At 38.7% G+C, this 23,566-nt stretch overlaps 1 protein-coding gene across 13 annotated transcripts in view; it reads left to right on the top strand.

Annotated features, from left to right (window-relative positions):
* Window positions 1-23,127, top strand: part of ARPP21 (cAMP regulated phosphoprotein 21) — a 1,402,215-nt gene extending 1,379,088 nt beyond the window's left edge. For all 13 annotated transcript variants that reach the window (XM_044065000.1, XM_044064996.1, XM_044064997.1 and 10 more), the window contains one exon: window positions 22,436-23,127. In XM_044065000.1, coding sequence (XP_043920935.1) covers window positions 22,436-22,630 — 195 coding nt within the window. In that variant the 3' untranslated portion in view covers window positions 22,631-23,127. The remainder of the gene's footprint in view (window positions 1-22,435) is intronic.
* The last annotated feature ends 439 nt before the right edge of the window (window positions 23,128-23,566 follow it).

Raw genomic sequence — 23,566 nt, 5'->3', positions numbered from 1 at the left:
CATGCCATAGAAACAAATGCTTAGAATGGCTGAAGACCTTATTACTCTACTTAGGGGAAGCCGTCCTTCCCCTGCCAAAATACAAAGAACTGAATTTCCTTCTGATTCTACAGACCAGGAGTCTGATGACTCTGACCCTTCTGATTACCAGGACATACACTTATCTACCTATGAGGATTCAGCTGCAGAGGAATACATTCCTTCCGCCTCCCCTCCAGAGGATTTCTCTTTTGGTGAAACTTTGCATACCTTAAGAGAGCATTTCCACTGGGAATGCCAGGACTATCCTCGGTCCAAAAAGAGACTCAGGGAAATTTTAGATTTGCCTCTGCACAGGCCTCTAGCTATACCTCCTGTCCTGGATATTGCAGACAATGTCTTCTTGGAATCCAGTTTATTCCTGACACCTTACCAGCAGCTCCTAGAAAACCTGACAGGTATTACAGGGTACCTGATTCTCACAAATTTCTCTTTAAGAATCCTACTGCCGATCCAGAGACCATTTCCCAGGGACCTAAAGGTATTAAGGCTACTACAGCCAAAAATCCTACCCCTTCAGACAGAGATTCTAGAGCTTTAGACAGATGGGGTGAGAAGGTATATACCTCTGCAACTCTTGCCATAAGGGCTTTGAATTGCCAGTTTCACATGTTGAAGTACCAGCAACATATTATGGAACTGATTAAACAAAAATTGGTGTTACTTCCAGATTGTGCAGAAAATAAAAATTTACAAGAGTTAATGCATTCTGCAAACCAAGTTAGTAAACATACTTTGCAATGTGGGTTTGTTGCCTTAGAAGCATTTTGCAGGGCTGCTGTTACTGGGTCTGTACTGAGAAGGCATGCTTGGCTAAAAGAACAAGTCTTGCCTGACCATGTCAAAGCAAAATTACTAGATCCTCCATTAAATCAGGAGCATTTGCTTGGCACAAAAGCAGAAGAAGTTCTTAAAAAGATGGAAGAAAAAGCTAAATCTATGCAAACAGTCAAAGATTTCTTACAGGTGCAGCAAATAGATTCGGTAGGCATTGGCTTCAAAAAACTGGTCCTTTCCAGTCCCTCTCAGGCCTTCTCAGTCCAAATCCAGGGGAAACAAACCACCAAGACTACATTCCCAGGGTATGCAGAGATCTAAACAATGGAGTGTTTCCACCTCAAAACCAGGGAGTGGTAAGCCACCCCCTTATGGAAAAAGTTCTCAATGACTTTCCAATTTTCCTTCCCAGCCATGCCCAATTACTTGCGCCCCTAGGAAGAAAACTCGCCCTTCATGCAAAAAAATGGATGTCCATTACTTAGGACCAATAGGTTCTAAACATTGTAGCCCAGGGATACAGATTCTACTTCCACTCACTGCCAACACCAAGTGGGTTGCCAGACCTTCCTCCAAACCAGTGGGCAGAGGCTCAAAAGCAAGTACTTTCCCTTCTCCATATCAGGGCTATTCAACCTGTTCCAGTAGAACAAAGGGGACAGGGTTTCTACTCCAGACTGTTCCTGCTGCCCAGAAAAGAGAGCTCTTGGTGCCCTATCCTGGATCTATCAATCCTCAACACCTTTCTGGTGGTCCCAAAATTCAAAATGCTTACACTGCAACTGCTTCTTCATATGCTAGCCAAGGATGCCTGGTTAGTCATCCTAGACTTAAAATAAGCTTATCTGCACATCCCCATAAGGGAGTCTTGCAAGAAATATCTACATTTCAGGGCAGGCTGTATGCACTATCAGTTCTCTGCACTTCCCTTTGGCTTATCTACTGTGCCCAGAGTATTCACAAAATGCCTGACTCCAGCCATTGCATACTGCAGGCAGAGAAATATTCAAATCTACCCATACTTGGACGAATGCCTGATTCAGGCAGACAGTCAGGAATTGCTACTTCAGCACCTGGCATTTGTAAAAAGACTTCTAACTTCACTGGGATACACCATCAATGAAAAGAAATCGCAGCTGGTGCCCAGCCAACAAATTGTATTCCTGGGAGCAAGCTTGAACACAACTTCCCAGATGGCATTCCTCACTTCAGAAAAGCAGGTCCATTTGACAAACTATTTCAAACTAATGGCCAACAAATCCCAGCTATCTGCAAGGAAAATACTGCAAGCCATAGGGTTCATGGCCTCATTCATTCTGCTAATTCCATATGCAAGACTGCATATGAGGAAACTTCAGTGGTACTTAAGTCTCTGGTGTCAACATTCTCAGGACATGGAAACAGTGATTCCTATCATACCTTGTCTAAGGGTAGAGTTCCTTTGGTGGGCAGAAGCATGCAACCACAACAAGGGACTTCCTGTCACTCAATCCCTTGCTGTCCAAACCCTGACAACAGCTGCATCAGACTATGCATGGGGGGCTCACATGGCAGGCAAATGCATTCAAGGCAAATGGAGCCCAGAACAAATTGCCCTGCATATCAATCAAAAAGAGATGCTAGCTGCACAGAATGCTCTGACAGTCTTCAAATACCTTATCCTTCCAGAACAGCTCCTGATAAAAACAGAGACAACACCGCAGTTATGTGGTGCATAAGCAGGGTGGGACTCCTTACCCACTCTGCAGGTCAGCTATGGCTCTGTGGAACACAGCCTTTAGCATCCAAGTGCACCTACAAGCTCACTTCCTGCCAGGCAAGCAAAATTCACTGGCAGATGACTTAAGCAGAAATCTACTGGACCCTCACGAGTGGAAACTGGAACCCAACTCATTCAAACTTCTAACCCAGAGGTGGGGAACTCCGGAGGTGGACCTTTTTGCCTCTCCCCAAAACCACCAATTGAACAAATATTGCACCAGGAACCCTCCAGCAGAGCCTGGAAGGTGGACGCCCTATCCTTTATATGGGAAAACCTGTCTGTTTATGCCTTTCCTCCTCTGCCCCTCCTCTCAAACGTACTACTCAAGATCAAACAGGGCAGGCCAAGGGCTGTCCTTATTGCACCAGACTGGCCACACCAGCACTGGTACCAACTTCTACGCAGTCTGACAGCAGTGCCACCCTGGCACCTACATCAGACACCTTCCCTGCTGTCTCAGCAGGAGGGACAGATTTTGCATCCACAGCTGCAAACCCTAAACCTTGCAGCCTGGCTTATCCCATGAATACACCACCAGCAACTCTCAGCAAACAGGTGCTGGATGTCATACTTGAGGCCAGAAGGCCTAGTACTAGGAAATCCTATTCAGAAAAGTGGAAAAGATATTGTTCTTGGAGTCAGTCTCGAGGAAAGGACACAGCTGTGCCCAACTTACCTCAAATATCAATGTAAGCAGGTACAACCAATGTCATAATAAACTGACTAAACCCAGTGTTTTCAACCCCCCCGATGAATGACAAAATAGCAATATTTGAGAAATTGACTGAAATGGACATGAGGGAATTTCACAAACAATATCGGAAACCCATACCTAACAACATGACTAAGGACGAACAAGACACACTTAACCACATATTAGGCCCTAAGGATATCAGGATAATGAGGCCGGACAAAGGTAGTGGTGTGGTTATAACTGACAAAGGGGATTATATCTCATATATAACTACAATGTTATTGGGCAATTCTTATTCTGAAATAAGTTTAAAGGAAATTAATATTGCCCATCAAAGAATTGACATTTTATTGGAGGATATGTTAATGCAAGGTGAAATTTTGGAAGACGAATATGAATACATGAAAAATGACTATCCTGTTATAAGTGGAATATTTGGCATACCCAAGATTCATAAAGGTCTTAATAATTTACAATTTAGACCAATAGTTGATGGAAAGAGAAGCAAGACTTGCTTCATCAGTCAATATTTAGACCATTATTTCAAACAGAGTATGACCAAATTTCCATATATAACAAAGGATTCTTGGGATTTTCTTAGGAGGATGAATGAATTTAAGATGAATGATGGGTATATATTCGTTACGGTGGATGTATGTAATCTCTTTACATCCATTCCACATGACATAGGATTGATTTGGTTAGAAGAACAACTTTTTGAATCTAAAATATTTGATCAAACTAAAATCAATACATTGATTAGCCTTATGGATATTGTCTTACACAATAATTTTTTATTTTATGAAGGTAATTACTATAAACAAACTGATGGGGTTGCCATGGGGGCAGCATGTGCCCCCATGTACGCAAATCTAATAATGACTTATTGGGAATATAACTATATTTTCAAAAGTACATTTCAAAAACACATCAAATTATACTCGAGGTATTTGGACGATATTTTTATCGTATGGGACAACGATGAAATGGTTTTAAATACCTTTCTTGAGTATATCAACCACAACGTTCGATTTTTGAAATTTACACATCACATTGGTTATGACACTATAACATACTTGGATGTGCAATTAACCTACAATAGGAACAGTGGACATTTAAAATCTAATATCCATAGAAAATCGACTTTTTCAAACTCCTACCTTCACTATGACAGCTGGCACCCTGACCATCAGAAAAAGGGAGTTGTCAAAGGTCAGATGGTCAGGGCGGCCAGAATGATCAGTGAAGAAGGAGAGTTTATTAAAGAACTAGAATTTATGGAGAGTATGTTTCTTAATAGGGGTTATCCCAAATTCCTGTGTGAAAAAAATCAAACAGGAAGTTAAGAATAAGAGAATTACAGGAACATATCGGGCTATATTGTGCCACGGTTTTAATAATGATATAGTCAATATAAATAATGAAGACATAAAGCAGGTACCCCTATACATTTCTGTGTATGATGATTCTTTTGAAATCATCAAGAATATCATTAAAAGAAACTGGGGGTTACTGACAAATGACAACACCATGGCACATATATTTCAAGGACAACTCAGGTTTGTGTACAAAAAAGATATATCTTTTAAAGAACATTTTGAGAATAAAATGGATCCCCGGAGGCATACAACCAATAGGCAATTTCAAATGTGGTAGATGTACAACCTGTACTCACATTAATAACACAAATGATAAGTTGGTGGTCAATTTTTATAATATAAAAATAAAAGGGCATTTTGATTGTCACACTTCCAATGTTATATATGTTGCACTTTGTCAACATTGCAAAGCATTTTATATAGGAAAAACTAGCAGAAAATTTAGGAATAGGATTAAAGAACATCTGCTAGATATTCAACATATGAAAACCACGAATGCCCTAGCTAGACATACACGATTAAATACCAATCATAAGTTTAAATTTTGTGTTATTGAACATATAGAATATGATGTACAGGGGAGACACACAAAATATGATTTAGATGTACAGGAATTAAGGTGGCAGATATTGTTGAATGCCTACAATTGGCCCGGGTTGAATGAATACTGTAGTATCAAACCCATTCTTAGAAAAAATTACATTAAGGGTAGATCATAATATAGTATTAAATATTAAATATTCACCAAAATACCCATAAATGATAAGCATGTATATGGATACATTTGCAAAATGATTAGCATAAACACCAGCAGAACACATTTGAAAATCCATAATTAATATATTTGGTGGGATCTTGTATATATATAGGTACATATTATAAATAATTTATTTACATTATTGTAGTGATAAGAATCATTGAGACATTTATTTATTGTTATTTAGTGATATGTTGTATAGGGTTTTATGAAATTATATATATATATATATATATATATATATATATACATTATGAATTATTCAAACAGGATGTTTTGTTACCAATATACATATTATACATTTGATCAAATATATGTATAGATATACATTTTTTCAATATATGTTAAAATATGTTTTATTTAATATATGTTACATTTAATGTAATTGTATTTTAATTCATATATATATATGTATGGTTTTATGTTCGTTTTTTATTTTAAGGTATCTCTATCTATTGACAAGTCACATTCATGCTTTATTAGTAACATCACTTAATGTAACTAGTGCAACACACTTAGTTAATATGAAACCAAACAAGAATAGTGCTGGCTCTCAGGTGTTAGTCTCAATTCTTTAAAAAAAGAGAAGGAGAATAGAGAAATAAAGAGCCCTTTGAAGGCAGAGGCCTTGATATCAGAAAATCTCTGATTTTAATTTGAGAATTGACCACCGGCATCTGTGTTTGACGGTGCTTGGTTTATTCATTATTCATTGGTTGCTGGTGATTCACCCTACGAACTGGAGTGATTTTTTAGACTTTATTACACTTAGTTAATAGTTCAATAGTTTAATTGAATTTGACAATTAATAGGGTGGGACCTGTGTATTTAAGTGAAGTAACAATTACATTGTTTATTCTGATGAAGTTTGTCTTGGCGGACGAAACCCGGGTAAACTGTCATTCGTGTATTGTTCATGCTTGTACTTGTTTTTTAAGAATAAAATATCCATTATAGCTGTGGAATTGGATTATCTTCCTTCAGCGTGGATTTAAAAAGTGAGTGAATTTGCTGTGGCAATTCCCGACTGCCTGAACATCTTGGTCGTTTTTTTACAAGTTTATTTTTACCTTGGTTAATCAACTTACCTCAAATCCTTGATTACCTAGCAGAGCTGCTCCACAGAGGCCTATCCTTCTCATCCATTAAGATTCATGCCTCTTCCATCTCAGCTCATTATAATTCTGAGCCTCCTCTCCTTTCTCACCCTCTCATCAAGCAGTTCCTGAGAGGTGCTAACAATTAAAGGCCCCCTAGAAGAGCTCCCACCCTGGCCTGGGACTTTAAATTTGTCCTGGAAAAGCTCACACTTCCCCCTTTTGAACCTGCTGCATCAGCAGAGTTAAAATTCCTCTCTTGGAAAACAGCCTTACGTCTAGCTATTACTTCAGCAAGAAGAGTGTCTGAGTTACAGGCACTAATGGCAGTGGAGCCCTTCATTATTTTCCATGCTGACAGGGTTTCCCTCAGGACTAACCCTTCCTTTATGCCCAAGGTGGTATCCAGTGTGGCTTTATACCACTCCATCCATTTGCCAACCTTTTTCCCTAATCCTCAGAATAGAGGGGAAAGGATCCTGCACTCCTTAGATGTGCACAGACAGCTCAGGTTCTACCTTGACAGGACTAAGCCTTTCAGAAAATCTGACCAGCTACTAGTCAGCTTTGCTATAGGGGCAGAGGGCAAGGCCATTTTGAAGCAAACCATTACCAAATGGATAGCACACTGCATCCATTTTTGCTACAAGCACCATGGAAAACCTTACCCCTCTGGGGATCAGAACTCATTCCACTAGAGCTACTTCAACCTCTACAGCATTTCTCAGGGGGGTCCCCACCATGGACATCCTGGAAGCTGCAACCTGGAGTTCTGTACACACCTTCACCAAGCATTACCCTTACTTATTTTTTCTAAATCCAGAGCTGGGTTTGCTACAGCAGTCTTACAAGGCCTGCTAGCCAGCCCCAATACTTCTTGACTGCCTCCACCCTTCCTCAGCTTTGGGAATCAACCCAAGTGTGATGACTGCAACAGTGAAACACGAAGAACATAGTACAGTTGTGTACACTTACCATAAATGTAGATGTTTGAGTGTGTTCACTGTTGTAGTCCTAGTTGCCTTCCCTCCAGCTTTCTCCGTCCTTTTTACCTATCCTCTTTATGGCCATCTTTTATGGCAGAGGTATTTACTTTTTACTGGAGGTGTTCCACACCATGTAATAGCTTCCTATTTTGGGTGCTCCTGACATCTAGGGCAAGAAAAACTGATGTAATGGCATCAGCTGCATGTTTTATACTCCTGACGACCTGACGTCATGGAAGAGGCGACAGCATCCGATGCAGAAATTCCAAGACTCTGGTATTCAGATCGACTGAGGGCTACCTGCAGGCAGGTAACACAAGTGTGATTACTGCAACAGTGAGTACACTCGAACATCTACATTTATGATGTGTACACAACTGTCCTTTCTCTTATCTGGAGGATTTTGCACACCACAGTTGATGCCTAAAAGGGATGCTGTATGCAGCCCTTCCACTGATATGCATCAGCTAAAGTTTGTGTACTGATGCCCATGACTCTATTCAGTTTTTGTTAGGTTTGAGCTGGAAACACATGGCATGTTTTTGGGAGGAGGAACCTCAGTGATGCAAACTGTAGATAGATACTTGCAGGAGATCTGGATCAAACACTATACCTTCTACATGGGAGGTGAAGACCTTAACCATTATATCAATTCTGTCTCAGAAGTCTCCATATTTTCCACTACAAGGAAACTCAGATTGCAAGCAGTGTTCTACAAGGAAGGTACTACCAAATGAAGAGCATCTAATTAAAAGTCATGAAAGGTAACACTTGTGTGACCATACCTCTCGAACTCTTAGAGAAAAAATCTGGACAAAGCCATAAATAATGGGGACACAAAGGCCCAAAATTAGGGACAGTTTTTAAATATTACTCTTATAAACTTAGAAAGTTGATAGAATAACAGGTTTTCCATTGGCATGAATTTTCTGAAGGGTACAAAGTCTGAAACTTACATGCTTGTCATTATTTTCTGATTTCCATCCTCAATGATTTGCTAATCATTTGCCAAAAAAAAAAAATTTGTAAGGAACATACCAAAAATATGAGACAAAAATCTGGACAGTTAAGAGGTATGCTTGTGACAGAAATAAGCTATCGTCCTTCCTTTTAATCAACTCCCTTCTGCTGTAGCTAAGTTTGAAGATGTTGCTACTTGTTTCTTCCATAATGTGATGAGTCTATCAGCAGCTATCAGGGTTTTTGTGTTGGTTAGATTTGAGACTCTGGGTCATGAAAATTATGCAAATGAGGGCCCAGCTCATACTTGTTTCTGAATCTATCTTTTTATATGTCATAGCTGAGTTCCTAGTCACAGTAAGATGTTCTTTTAGTTTCACGAAACCCACATGAGTACCTGAAGTGTACAGGATGCATGCATTGACATCACATATCGGGATCTTATACGATATCTTTTACAGCTGCAGCCAAATGTCAATGTATGCCTGTTGGGTCATTTCTCACAGCTTTATGACACCATGACACTCCCAGCACTTTCAGTGCTGTATTTGTATACCCCTACCAAAGTTTGATCTGCTGAGATGCCCTGTGTTGCACAACTTTTGGCAGTACAGAACATTTTAATTTTATTTTACATTTGTTAACCGGGAAAGTCCGACTGGATGCAGGTCCATTTTCAGTGGAGGCCTGGGGAGAAAAGCTCCAAGCAAACAGTACAATTCAATAGTGAAAACACAGCAGCATCTAAAGATACACAATAGTAATATACATATAGGATACATATATGCAGTACATACAGCATATTTTACAGTATAAAAGAACATTCCAGTGTAAGTGAGCAGTGAATATATAAAAAGAAAAAAGAAAACAAATTTTTTTTTCTCGAGTTGGGTAGCAAGCATTAGATACTAAGTAGATTACTGGCAACAGGACATGGGGAGGAGTTAATTATCCCTAGCAGCATCCTAGCACCAGCACAGTGATATGATCTAGCCTGGTGAGTAACATGTGCAGTGCCAATTAGTTATGTATTGGGTTTTGAGAAGTTTTTTAAATTGGGAAGTAGAGGTGGTAGAGTTAAGGTGGCTTGGGAGTGAGTTCCAGGTTTTAGCAATAGAGCAGGCAAAGAGAGATTTACCCGCATCATTTTTGTGTGTGATGACATTTATGTGGTTCTGATGACTTGATCTAAGGGTTCTGGTGGTGGTGTAGGGGTGAATTAAGTTTTGAAGTGCTGGGGTCTTATCACAGTGGTAGTAGAGTTTATGTGCTATTGAGAGTTGGTTGAGTAGGAGTAGTTGAGGTAATTTAAGCCAATTTAGTTGTTAAAGGGCAAGACAGTGATGGGATCTATGAGAGGAATCAGTAGCAAATCTGGCAATTTTGTTGTAGCAGGATTCCAGTTTGTTTAGTTCACTGTGGCGACGATTAGTTAAGATAGGGAAGGCATAAAGGAGAATGGATAAAAGGTGGGTTCTTGCTAAGGTGGCCTTGGTAGGTCTAGTGATGAACTGTCTATTCCTGTAGAGGAGACCAAGCTTTTTGTTGACTTTCTTAATTGTTTGGGCGATAAGAATGTCAAATCTTAGATTGTCAATTTCAACGCCTAACAGTTTTGTATGTGTAGTTGGGGTAATTTGTATGCTGTTTCTAGAAGTTATGGTAAAATCATTATTTATAGGAGGAGATCTACTAGGGCTAAAGAGAATGAGCTTGTTTTTGGGGGATTAAGAATACGTTTTATGTTAGTGAATCATTCCTCAGCTAAGGAGAAGTTTGTTTGGGTTATGGCTTTTAGTTCATGTAGGGTGGGGGAGGCACATATAATGGTGGTATCATCTGCGTATTGTACAACTGAGGCAGAGGGTGTGGATGAGGCTATTTGGTTAGTAAACAGTGAGAATAACAGAAGTCCTAGGATGGACCCTTGGGGAACACCTATGCCTACTGATAAAAGAGGGGACAGTTTTTCTTGCCATAGAACTGCCTGCTGATGGTCTGTTAGGTAGTTATTGAACCATGATATGGTGGAGGAGCTTATGTTAAGTGTTGCTAGACTTTCTAAGAGCATACCATGGTTCACCATATTGAAGGCTTTTGCTAAGTCTAGGAATACTGAGGATACAAATAGGCCATTCTTTCTATGGTGATTGACAGTGTTGGTAAAGGAGAGTAGTGCTGTAGTAGTGCTATGGCAAGGTCTGAAGCCATGCTGGGATATGGATAGCAGGTTATTTTTTGGAGGTACTGCATTAGTTGGGAATGAACTACCCTTTCTAATATTTTTGATAAAGGTGATAGGATAGCAATAGGGCGATAGTTAGTAATTTCAAGGGACTTACCCCCTTTGTGCAGAAGTATAAGTAATATTTTCCAGGCATGAGGTACTTTGTGTTCTGATATTGACTATTTATGAGAATGGACACTGGGTAGGCTGTAGCTTCAGCAGTTATTTGAAGGAAGTCTGCAGGTAGATTGTCAGACATGGGCATGACTAGGAGATGACCGACTGAGACCTAGACTATGGCCATGCAGTCTAGTGGCACTGAGTCTGGCAGGGCTGCCCGATGGTGCAGTAAATCATGCTTTATTTGCTGCATAGGGATTACCAGGAGCATTTGCTTGAGGACTGCTGTGAGGGTTCCAAGTATAAGTTGGATGTCTGGCACTGTGTTGCCATGGCTGCCATCAATGCAATTGGCATACATTGCTTTGGTTAGCATTACCAGCATGACTACAGTGACCTGCAGAGGCACCTTTCTGAGCCAGTGGGAAGAAGTGGTCAGAGGAAGGGCATCTGCGATATATTGCAAGTATCTGTCCAGTCTGTAGATATAATTTTCCTTCTTGATACATAGTAGGTTGTTGACATGCTTCTAAATGTTTTTTCTCTACAGCTCAGGAGGCTATACAGGAGAACAGTCTCATATTCTGGAGTAGGATAGAAGGACTTTCCAGGCACAGAGATGTGTATGGCTTTACTTTTTTTTTTTTTTTTTTGGTTGGCATGCATTTTTTTTATTTTCAACAAATTGTTTGTGTGCTAGCAGCCTGCATATTAGTCAGTCCTAGTGTGGTATGCATCGGTCTGCATGCATGTTTAGGTATTAGGACTGACATTTATATGCCAATCTGTGGATGACTGAATAGTTATCCAGGTGGTATGTGTGACCATTCCATTCATAGACATGTACAGATGCATTAATGTAAATTATAGTTAACAGCAGTGAAGTGGTCAGTGATTCCACATAGCATCCCCTTACCTTTTAGATAGAGCAGCACTCCTACACCCAATGTGATAGGCAGAAATGGTAATACAACATCAGAATATTTACTTTTCAGTATCTTATAATACCACATATAAGCTTTGCCAGCTTTATATTTCAGCAAGCCATTGTGCCAATCAGCTTATTAGTTTTTTAATGCCGTAGTTAAATTTTGTATGAGGTCATCAGTTATAAATATGTAGTACAGTTCATACATTGATTTAATACATATTTCTCTCCCCCCTTTCCTTTCTTAATATGCTTTCCCTTAAACATTAAATCCACAAGACAAAACCAATAACAGGAACTTCCAAAAGATGGAAAAGACTTCAGAGCCAAGTTCCACTCAGAAAATAGCTTTATTCAATGCAATGTTAAGCGCTTTGGTTCTCAGGTTACTGGACTTCATCAGAACAAATAACGCAAACCCCTAGTCCTTATATACCACATTGTGGTTCAAAATAAGCTAATTAAAACAAACATTCTCCAACCAGAAAAAATCAAAAGGCCATCAAAAAGAACTCATTCGCCCAACCTATGCACATCAATATAAGGAACAAAACATTTCATATGGGTTAGGAATTTGTCCCTATAAAAAATATATGTATATACTCATTCAAAAGAAATCTTCACAATAAAAACATTACACATAAATAGATAAATAAACCTTCTGCTTAGGAGAATATTAAATTCCAATGGAAATATAAATATTATAGCATAGATAAAACTGTCCTTTCACATTTAAAATCAAAACTGCAACTATGCACAAAAAATGAGATACTAAATAGAGAAAGAAATAAAAATGCACAAAAGCTAAAAACCTCATCACATTGAGGTGTATATGTGTATAGGTGGAATGAGTAAAATACTTGGAAACTGATGTAAAATCCACAAATTACCTTACATAAAATAATAACAAGCTCTTAGCCTTAACATGCTCGAAATGGATACGTTTTCATTCAGTCCCGAGGGCTGAGTGGCATTGGTTCTCAACTGCCATTTCAACTCAAGAAACTGTAAGTAGTCATGACTAGGGTCCCCCTGATCTCCCAAATTAACCTGGTCTATTACACAGAAGTTAAATAGATGTGTGGGATGCAACTTAATATGTCTACACAAAGCATTGTTGTTGTCCCCTTTCTTGATATCATAAATATGTTGGTACATCCTTTGCCTGAACATGCGTTTCATCTTACCAATGTAAAATGCAGAGGAAAGGTTACATAACCAGGTAAACCACGCCCTTACTACTACATGAGAACATTGATTTAATACATATCCCCCTTTCCTTTCTTAATATGCTTTCCCTTAAACATATTTTGTTATGTTTGATATGTTTTATTATTTTTATCCCTTTATTTATAGGTCTTTACACGAGTTACTTGGTTCCACCATCTTGTAGCATGACCAGCCAGTTCATGCAGCTCACTGGTAATATCCAGGGCTGCCTCTTGAGGTGCTGCACCTGGGGAAGGATGAGGTATCTCTCCCTTCCGCACCTGGGAATAATTCAGTAACTGGGAGTGCAATAATTTCTTCCAATGGCTCTGCTGGGAGGGGGATGAATTTCATACATGCAGAGAGCTGGCAGAGGTGTTGAGAGCTGGTGGACTAGGAGATTAATACCTGCATCAGCCACCTGGAATGGCTTCTGTTGTGCCTAGTAGAAACACAATCCCTGCCAGGATCTATCAGCAACACTTCAGTCAGGGTCTCATGGAGAGGGTGGACTGAGTACTGCCTGACTCCCACTGGGGAACACATGAACACGGCAGTTTAGGGGACCATACCCACCCTTTCCACCATCCCTGTGTAGCTGCCCCTTTTTACATGATTGCCATCCCCTGTTTTGTGCTGAATCCTCATCAACCATGTCCTCCCTTTCTTTGTATGGCATCTCTAACCTCACTCTCTTTCCCCTCCATCAATATTTCATAACTCTTACTGTCAGTTGTTTCTGGCTGGTGTGTGTGTGTGTGTGTGTGTGTGTGCGCGTGTGTGCTTGCCTATTACCTACCCACAGCCTATTACTATATCTTTCCCTTCCCTTAAATCCTTCTCCAAAAGAGTACCTCTCCCACAAAACAGTTGCTCCCCTTCCTCCTCCTCTGTCCCATTACATTCTTACCTTAGCTTACTGTGTGATTTCCTCTGCTTGCTGCCCCTATTTTCATACTGTCCAATACTTCCATTTGCACCCTTGCATTTGGTCAAAAATTCTATTTCAGCAGTACAGAGGCCTCTTTAATGTAGCAGGTTGTTTTTCTCATATCCTTTCTTTTTACTGCATGTTTACACACTGTGGGGCTTGTATCCCCTAAGCTCTTTTGCTCATTTGCCTTTGTGGCCACTATTGACATTTTTCTTCCCACTTATCTGGCCCTGCTCTGTGTATGAGCAGGATAATATTTGCCTGCATCTTGAGCAGCAAGTTTTCACATAGTTAATTGTTAAACTCTGAACCTCATTGCACCTAGATGTTAAGTTAGATGAAAATCACTGCTATTATATCCCTGGCTGTGTTCTACATGAACTACAAAGTGAAGTGGCACCTCACCTGTGTGCCCTGTTCAGTCATAGCCTCACCTCAGGCTTTGTCCCTACCGAATGGCGCACTGCTATAGTCATCCCTCTCCACAAAGGAGCAACTACAGACCCTGGGAACTATCGCCCCATTAGCCTGACAAGTCTGATATGCAAAGCTATGGAACGCATTGTTATGGATTTAATAAACAAGGATATGGAGAATCTCCAAACTCTGGATCCCACACAGATTGTTTTTTTGAAGGGTAGATCATGCCTGGTCCTCTTGGTTGACTTCTTTGAGTCAGTCACCAGATCTGTGGATGAAGGCAAGGTGGTTCATACAGCCTACCTTGATATGGCCAAGGCCTTTGATACCATTACCCACTCAGGAATCATAGAAAAACTCACTACGCTAGGCATCAGCCGCTATATCACTAGGTGGGTTGCAAACTGGCTCACAGATAGAACCCGCACTGTGAAAGTAGCTGACTCCAAGTCAGACTGCTGACCAGTCACGAGTGGATTCCAACAGGGATCTCTCCTGTTTGGTATCTACTTTTCAGAAGTCCAGGCCAACATGAAGGCACTCCAGCTGACCAAGTTCGCAAACGATTTCAAGTTGAAAGCCATTATTAACTCCCCAAGTGATGTTGACATCCTATAGAAAGTCCTGACTGAGACCAGTGACTGGTGTCAGAACCATGGCCTTAAGCTGAATGCCAAAAATGTGTCATCATCCCCTTTGGGAAAAACCCAGTTCCCATGAATTACCACATCAATGGTAGTCCACTGAACACAGAAGGAGTTATAAGAGATGTGGGAATACAGGTTGACAGCAACCACTCTTTTGATCACCACACTGCTACTGTGGTCAGAATGTCCTTCTATGTGGCACATCTCATTACTAAGGGTTTTGCATCCAGGAAGAAAGAGGTCATTGTCTCCCTCTACTCTTCCCTGATTAGGCCAGTCATCGAGTACAATGCCGCATTTGGCATGTACCTCACTCGACACCTGCAACAACTGGAAAGGCAGCAGAAGTACCTCACAAAGAGGATCCTAGGCCATAAACACTTATCCTGTATGGACAGACTCAAAAAACTCCAACTATTCTCTGTCTCATATCGCCTACTTAGAGGCGATCTCTGTTTGATTTACAAAGCCATGTCTGACCCAGCTCTGTTAGAAATGCTACATCTAAATAAATCCCAATCCATCTGCACCACACACTCCAGAGACCACAACCTCATTACCACAATCAACAGAACGTACTGGAGGGACAGGTTCATAACCCAGAGACTGCTCATGTTATGGAATAGACTTCCTATACATGTCATGCAGAGCACCTCACTGGCCCTCTTCAAGGGAAATCTTGATGAGTGGATGGGAAATAGAAAATTCACCCCAGGGATCACTCCAGTGGCTCTACTCGATAGAGACACTGGGAAGTAAGGTCGGGCGGCACGATGCCAGGGTAATCCTATGGGCTAGGTTTGTAAGGTTCCAAGGCCATTAGCCTAGTACACACCTATGAACATATTACCGAAAGCCTGTTTCTGAATCTCAGGCATTATTACTTTAAGTTCAGATATAGTGTAAGAGCTTGTTTCGGTTCTTGCCAGTCTGTTTTCACTAATGCTCGACAAAAGTGTGTATGGCTTTAATTTCTTGATTGGATGATTTGCAACAAAATTCACTATCTTTTATATTTGTTCTAGTCTGTATTGTTGGGTATTTTGAATATTAGTATTGACTGGACATATCAAAAGACGTATAACTAATAAACAAACTGTAACAAACAAAGTAAACGAGCAAGGGCAAAAACACACAGTTCAAAAAACGTGAACGTCCACTTTAATCCACTTAAGCGCTTTTCGTCAGCGATATATGCTGACTTCTTCAGAAACTGTTAAAATTGGTTAATTAACCACCTGACCTTTATATAAACAAACAATTAAAACATTTTAGGCATGTGGCTGAAAAAGCCAATCTGTTAAAACTATTCAGAGAGACTAAACTAAAAGTTCTTGAGACATTTCGGTTCTTGCCAGTCTGTTTTCACTAATGCTCGACAAAAGTGTGTATGGCTTTAATTTCTTGATTGGATGATTTGCAACAAAATTCTCTATCTTTTATATTTGTTCTAGTCTGTATTGTTGGGTATTTTGAATATTAGTATTGACTGGACATATAACAGACAATGGAGTAGAATTGTGCAAACAGTTGACGGTAGTGCTGATTTTGTTAAATATGATATCAGGCTTTAGATTTGATTTTCTTTACTACACAATGAATGTGTTGGTTTTGTTGAATTTTTGATTTAGAACTACAATGACACCAAGTAGTTTAGGTCAGGGTATAAGCTCAAATGAAATTTTATATAGCGTTGTGATGGTGAAATCAATATGTTTAAGGGCTGTGTCAAGCTCAAGAGAATTAGTTACTTTTTTGGCATATGGGATCACTTGGGATTTGGTTAACCATTTTCCTAAAAGACTGTTTTGTAATATTAACCAAAGGAGCACTACCCTGAATGTTACCTAGATAGTGTTTATTAGGTTAGAGTGCTTTCACCCTTGTAGATACTTAGGACTTTATCAAAACCTACAAAAGCAAGTAGTACATATAAACCACATGTGACACTGTCAACATCATGACAGGTGATTTGAAAACAAACACAAGCAAATTCAGTGTAATAAAGATTCTATCACATGAAATATAAAATGCAAAACTGATCAAATATAAATCTAAAATTCCTGTTAATAAAATTAATAATATGATTGTAATGTCAGAGCTCTGTGCTTTAAAACTGTGTAAAGAAAAATATGACCATAATACATGGGAGCTTCATGGCATTATGCTGAAGTTGCCTTCCAAGTTCATTTCATTCTAAAAAATTCTTCCATAAAACCATATTTTCTTTGACAGTGACTTTATCGAAAATGAAGAAAATAAACTTATTAAAATTCTTACAACATTGAGTTTTATTTTTGATGTCATTATAGTATTCTTAAATCCTATTTCTGTGTAGTCTTTCAGTTTTGCCTACATAAAAGACGTTACAAGATAGACACTGGTCAAGGTAAACCGCCCTATTAGTGTTATAATTAAAATAATCAGTACAGGAAATGGTTCTATGGTAGCCCTCTACTATGATGTTAGGGGTGTCAAGAATAACTCTACATTGTTTATATCATCCTTATCATCAGTACTGATCCTCTTGTTATTTCTTTTGAAGAGGTATTTTAACTTTCTATCAGTATAAATGGCCAGTCGCTCAGTAATAGAGGCTCTTGTAGATACAATAGGACATTCTTTTGGAATGGCAAAATTGGCTGGAATGGGATTCTCGACAAAGAGATGTGAAGTAAACTGTTATAATTTACTTCTTGGAATAATAAACCATTTAAATACAGTTAATATCTCCATAAACTATATTACACTTTTAAACACATTCACATAAAATACTGAATCTGACAGAACTTGATTTATTTCATAATTTTAGTTCATAATCCCAGGAGAAATGGTTTAGTGAATAGAGATCAGTAGCTACAGCTTTGTAGTATTAGATCCCTGCCCTTATTGAGGTTCATGAGTCTTAATAACTTGCCACTAGAAACATCTTTCATTCTTTACCTGATTGAGAGTGAAAAACTTTTTTGTGGCAGTCTGAAGAACATAGCTTCCTGATGACTGTCTGTCTCAAGTAAATGCTCAAACATGTTGACTAAAAACAATTAAAAGGAAGGATAAAGCTATTCATCCTAATGAAGTCCTTGTTAGTAAAAAAACACTTGAAATGTTAATACCAAATAAAAAAAGATTTAACTTGTGGTGCAAAGCTTCATCTTAATTATTGTTTTACCTATACTGCTTTTAAAAGAAGGCAAAAAGGAGAAATATCACTTAAAGTTCACGTGAATGGAATTGACATTGATAGCTAAAATTAAAAACATTAAAGTTACCATCTGTAATGATGTTAGCAGCACCTTCCAGTCTTGTAACTGTCCAATACTACAAAGCTGTAGCTACTGATCTCTATTCACTAAACCATTTCTCCTGGGATAATATGAACACTGACAGTGGGAAGTGAAAGTCTGCAAAGTATTCCATGTTAAATTTCTCTGATGAGAAAGTATTTGCACATTGTTTGACCAATTGATCAAATGTTCAAAGTATATCCAAGGAGGTAAATCCAAAAAAAAGCTGAATTTTCTATGCTATTATGGAACTCAGCTTGCTTTGAATTACAGTGGATAGTTGAAACATTCCCAGAAGACACTTAGGCTATGCACATTTTTCTTCATATTCACACTTGTCACTCTGAAGATTTTTAGTCTTAATGTTCTTTCACCTGTTTACAAACTTTGTTGACTTTATCGAACAGTAGATCATATTGAAATTTCCCTCTTTCAAACAGCAAATCTTGTGTAATAGTCTCATTTCAAGTTTTAAAGTCACATGCTAATTCATCCAGACCATCTGAATGGTGTCTCATCAAAATAGTCATCAATTGAAAACCTGTACAGTTGAAAAATTCATTGAGCTAGCTCTGTTTAGAGTCAATATCTGTCCCACTTGGAACTTCCAAATGTGAAGTCCTTTAGGGAGACCCTTAGCTTTAATACATTTATGCAAGAAAAGATTGTCCAGTGGCAAAGCTATATATTTTTTCAGTTTATTTTCAAACAAAATAAAAACATGTGTTGAGAAGCTGAAGAATTGGTATTAGTACCTGGAATAATGATGTTGAAAGAAGTGTTGAACCAATAATCGAAACTTGAATTGCGGTTTGTTATCAGAAAACTTCCTGGACTGCAGATGGATACATCACCTGATACAATAAAAGTATTCTTATTCTGATGTGTCAGGTCTTTGACCAAATGGTGGGAAACTTACGAGCATGGTGGTGATAGTGCTACTGATGGTTGCCTTGCAGATGGACATTGCCGTGATTTTCTTTAGTCAGTCTCTTACCAACTCTCTTGATCTAGTTCTATAAGTAAGTGATCACTGATATTAACATTGGGAACCATGAAGCTGCAATAGTAATGAATTGTAGAAGGCATTTGACTACACCTCACAAGAAACTGGCACTGAATTTAAAGCATAGGGGACAAATGCCAAAAGTCTCCAGGTTATGAAAATCTGATTAGCTAAACAAAGACAAAATATAGGGTATAAGCAGAGTCTCTGTGGGAAAATCCAGAAATTCTGGGATAGCACAGAATATGGCACTGAAGCATTGCCGGTTTAGAATACTAGCACCAAATATTATACTGTAGTTTAGAAGTAAATGTGTCTATTTACTGATTATTTCAATTTTTCGTTTTTCTTCTTTGCCCCCCCCCCACCCTTTCATTGACTTTGTTCATCTAGTGATAAAAACCCTAGAATCAATTCATGACCCTTAAATAAAAAACGGCGCCTTCTGCTATGACCATTTGTTTTCATTGTGCATATCCAAGTGAAGGTATGCAGTGGGCAGGTACCAGGGTGTTACATTCCTCCACAAGTGGCATAACACTGTAAGTGGCCTTGTGCAACTTACAACAAATATCTCTACATTATCTCCAATGTACACTAAGAATTCTAGCATGCACACCTCATGTATGCATGCCCCTTCTGTCACCTGAGAGACATCAGCAGGAATTGAACCAACTCCTCCAGTGTCTGTACCCTTAATCAAATGCATGTTTCCTGGGAGAAAGTCAAGGATTTTTCCCTGTACAGATTGGGAATAGCTGATGATATATTTATTATTTTATTTTAATTTGATAACTGGATAAGTAAGCTGGTTGCCATACCCTTTTCAACTCTGATCTGGGCTCATAGGAGCAACAGAGTAAACAAAGTCATATTAACATAAAGAAATCCACTTCAAGTGCACCTGTGTCTCTAATGCAAACAGGTAACCTATAAATGTCTCATCTCTCAATCTCAGGCTTACACTTATCAAGGGTATTAAAACTTGTCAGAGATTTGGGATGCATGGCTAGACTTATAAAACCCTTGTGGTCATCAATATAGTAAACACCTAGGAACCTAAAAGGTAAAAAAGTTGATATATACTAGAGAGATATATATACACAATAATACACTTGCTATGCCAGAGAATATTTATCATTTAAACTTAGGTTACATTACAGTAATAGCAACTTAGCGTTTAGACATTTTCTTAGGCAGCAGTGAAGGTGGAACACACTAAAAAAGTGGTTATCAGGGAAATATAGACATAGTACAGTTTGCATTCTGAGCAAAAATGTAGAAATCTGTATTTAATGAAAATTTGCAAGTTTATGCACTTCACTGCACAACTCTAGCTAGCATAAGCACACTATTTAGTTGTAATGATGACAGACCCCAGAATACACTAAATCATGACTGGACGTAAGCAGATAGCATGTAATCGCTGGTGGAAAGCATGAGACAAAACATGACTCAGCTGACGATGTTAAAACCAATAGTCATATGGGCAAAAGGGACTTGTACTCTGCCAAACAAGTTCGGAATACATATACTGTGCCATAGTGTTTTCCATTAACTGTATACTGTGAAAACAAATGCAACATTCTGATCACATGTCAAACAGCCTGAACACCCACAAACTGTGCAGTACAATTTATGAAACACACGCACACACACTTAAAACAAAACCCACAAAAATACAAACAAGTGATTGCACTGAAGCACTGTACTGAGCAGTATACTTCTGTAATTTATTTATCAATCTGTGCACTGAAATGCTTAAAATACATTTATTTACATTTGTTTTGCTGGAAATCCAAATAGGACCAAGCCCCCTTTCAGAGGAGACTGAAGGAGGAAAGCTCCATAACATACATGACATATGTTCTATGAGAACATTAACATTTATATGCATCTTTAATACTCCTTAGAACACAAACAGTGATACATGCATATGGCAGTGTTGAAGATGGGTAATATTTACTTGCAATCTAATATTTGCAGATTTATATAGGTGAATACAGAGATATAAGTACAGCTAAGCAATTTAAAGATTAAAACATCACAAGTCAAAATGATAAATATAGGGACATCCTTATGGTAAAAGGTAATAAACAAAAGAAATTAATAGGTATAAAAACAGATTCTGTCTTGTAAGTTATGGAACATTTCCCTACAGGGACAATGATTAAGGCCACACAGCTGAATTCCAGTTTAGGTGCAGAGAAAACATGGCTGTAGCAGATTTACCTGTGGGCACAGAGAAGCACACCGCACTATGCCCACAATTGGAATAACCAAGTGGGGGGGGAGTGGGCAATGTCCATAGCCTCCCAGGACCCTACAGACAACAGGCATTGTGGCCAGCACCTGCAGCAGGATCCCTGGTGGGCATGTCTGTGGCAGAGAAAATGCCCAGTAGGGACTGTCTTTATAAATGTACCAGAGAAATGATAGGTAATGTTGTTTGTATATAGTTCGTACTTAATGTACCTTCAATTTGTAGATGTTTATCTCAGTAAGAAATAAGTCTTTTACATGGCTATAATCACACTTATGGTCTAGTATGTGGTATAGGCAACATGTCCTAGACACAATGGCCCTCTTATGTGAAGTAACATTAAGTCCTTTGAGTGGGGATTCTCTGCAGACATCTATCAGAAGTTCAGTGAAATGTACAGCAGGCCTTCCTAGTAACACCTTCCGCCACCTGTGCCTTATCTCCACCTGATTGTTCATGTGTGAAATAACCAGGTCAGTCAAGTCACATACATTTCACTACCCTCCCCAAGCACCACATTAGTTGGTTCATACTAGGCTATCTACCTATGAACCTGTGTGGTGCTTGGGGAGGGTAGTGAAATGTGTTTGTCATTATTCCAGTTGTGCCCACATTGACTTTGCTGCAGACATGTCTCTGCAGCTGAATTGTAATTCAGTCATGTGTCTCCAACCAGTTGTGTCTGTAAGGAAATGTCGCACAACCTACAAGACCAAAATCCTGTAAAAATACAGGCAGTAACAAAGTCCTTGAGTGGCATTCATTGTATGACAGCACCCCAATCAACTCAGAAATATTACTATAATAATGTGTAGTAAGTGTAACATCTTACCTTGAGTATCAACTGTCAAAATCAGAGTGATATTGTGCAACAGGAAGTGCAAGAATGCAAAATTACGAGGCTTGTGTAAAACTAAAACTGTCTATACTTTTTCCTTCATAGGTGCCAATGACACAGGGTTCTCAAGGATTGCCTCAGCAGTCTTACCAACAGCCAATCATGTTAGCCACTCAGTCAGGCCAAGGGACACTTCCAGCTTCTGGAATGGCCGTTTATTGCAACGTCATACCTCCATCATCACAGAACAGTTTACGATTGCCTACTCCCCATACTCTGCCACAGATAATGCTTCGATGATCTCTAGCAGCTCAAGGATGGGTTGCATGAGTGCGTGATTCAGACAAAGTACTGATAGTAGGCAAATGTTCACAAAGCTGAAAAAGTCCTCTGATGCATTTCCTGGCAAATATACTATGGCCTTCAGCTGGAGAGATGGTAAAGCCAGATGCAACTCTCTAGTGACTGCAGTTTTATGTAAATGAAGTAATGGTAACATGTTTTACTGGTTAATGGTGCATATTTTAGTCATGTCCCTGCTAGGTATGCCTCCATAGCTTAGCTAGTGACATGCATTCACTGAGGTGAACCTTCTTCCACCTCTTCAGTGAATACCACTGTGTAGATTGTAAAATCCCCGATTTGAACTAGTTTTGTACTCTGTGTTATTTGTGAAGCTGAACATATTTAAAATATTATAAAACATTGTACCAAAGCTGTAATGGAAAAGAATTGCTATATGGAAGGAATAATTTATATATGCTAAAGAGTTTTATATGGATACATATATAAATAAATATATATATATATATATATATATATATATATATATATATATATATATATATATATATATATACTGTACTGTAGTGTTTATTCACAATAAAAAAAATACTGACCTCTTGAAGAAAGGTCACATTTGTACCTCCTGCTTCTATTTTTTCAGTCTCTTCTTACTTGCATTTGGAATGTTGAATTATGATGTGATTGTTTCAAGATGTATTGGCCCGTTGGGTAGAGTTGCTGTATCTTCCATTTCTGATAATTATTTGAAAAACATTATTGTCCAAGGTAAGAGAAAAATGACATATGGTTCTTTATTATAGCTTACAAAAAGCATAAACAAAGATATTTTAATTAGTATTTTAATAAAATGAAAGTTTTTGTTTGCTAGTAGTGGTATAAGTAATCAGCCTATAATGTTCATTTTCCCTGTTTATTGCATGGAATATTTTA

Source organism: Protopterus annectens, chromosome 3.part0 (genome assembly GCF_019279795.1).
Source record: "Protopterus annectens isolate FY-2018-M chromosome 3.part0, PAN1.0, whole genome shotgun sequence".
Classification (NCBI taxonomy): Eukaryota; Metazoa; Chordata; order Ceratodontiformes; family Protopteridae; genus Protopterus; species Protopterus annectens.
Note: the sequence above shows the minus strand (reverse complement) of the source record. Positions and strands in the feature narration are given on the sequence as shown.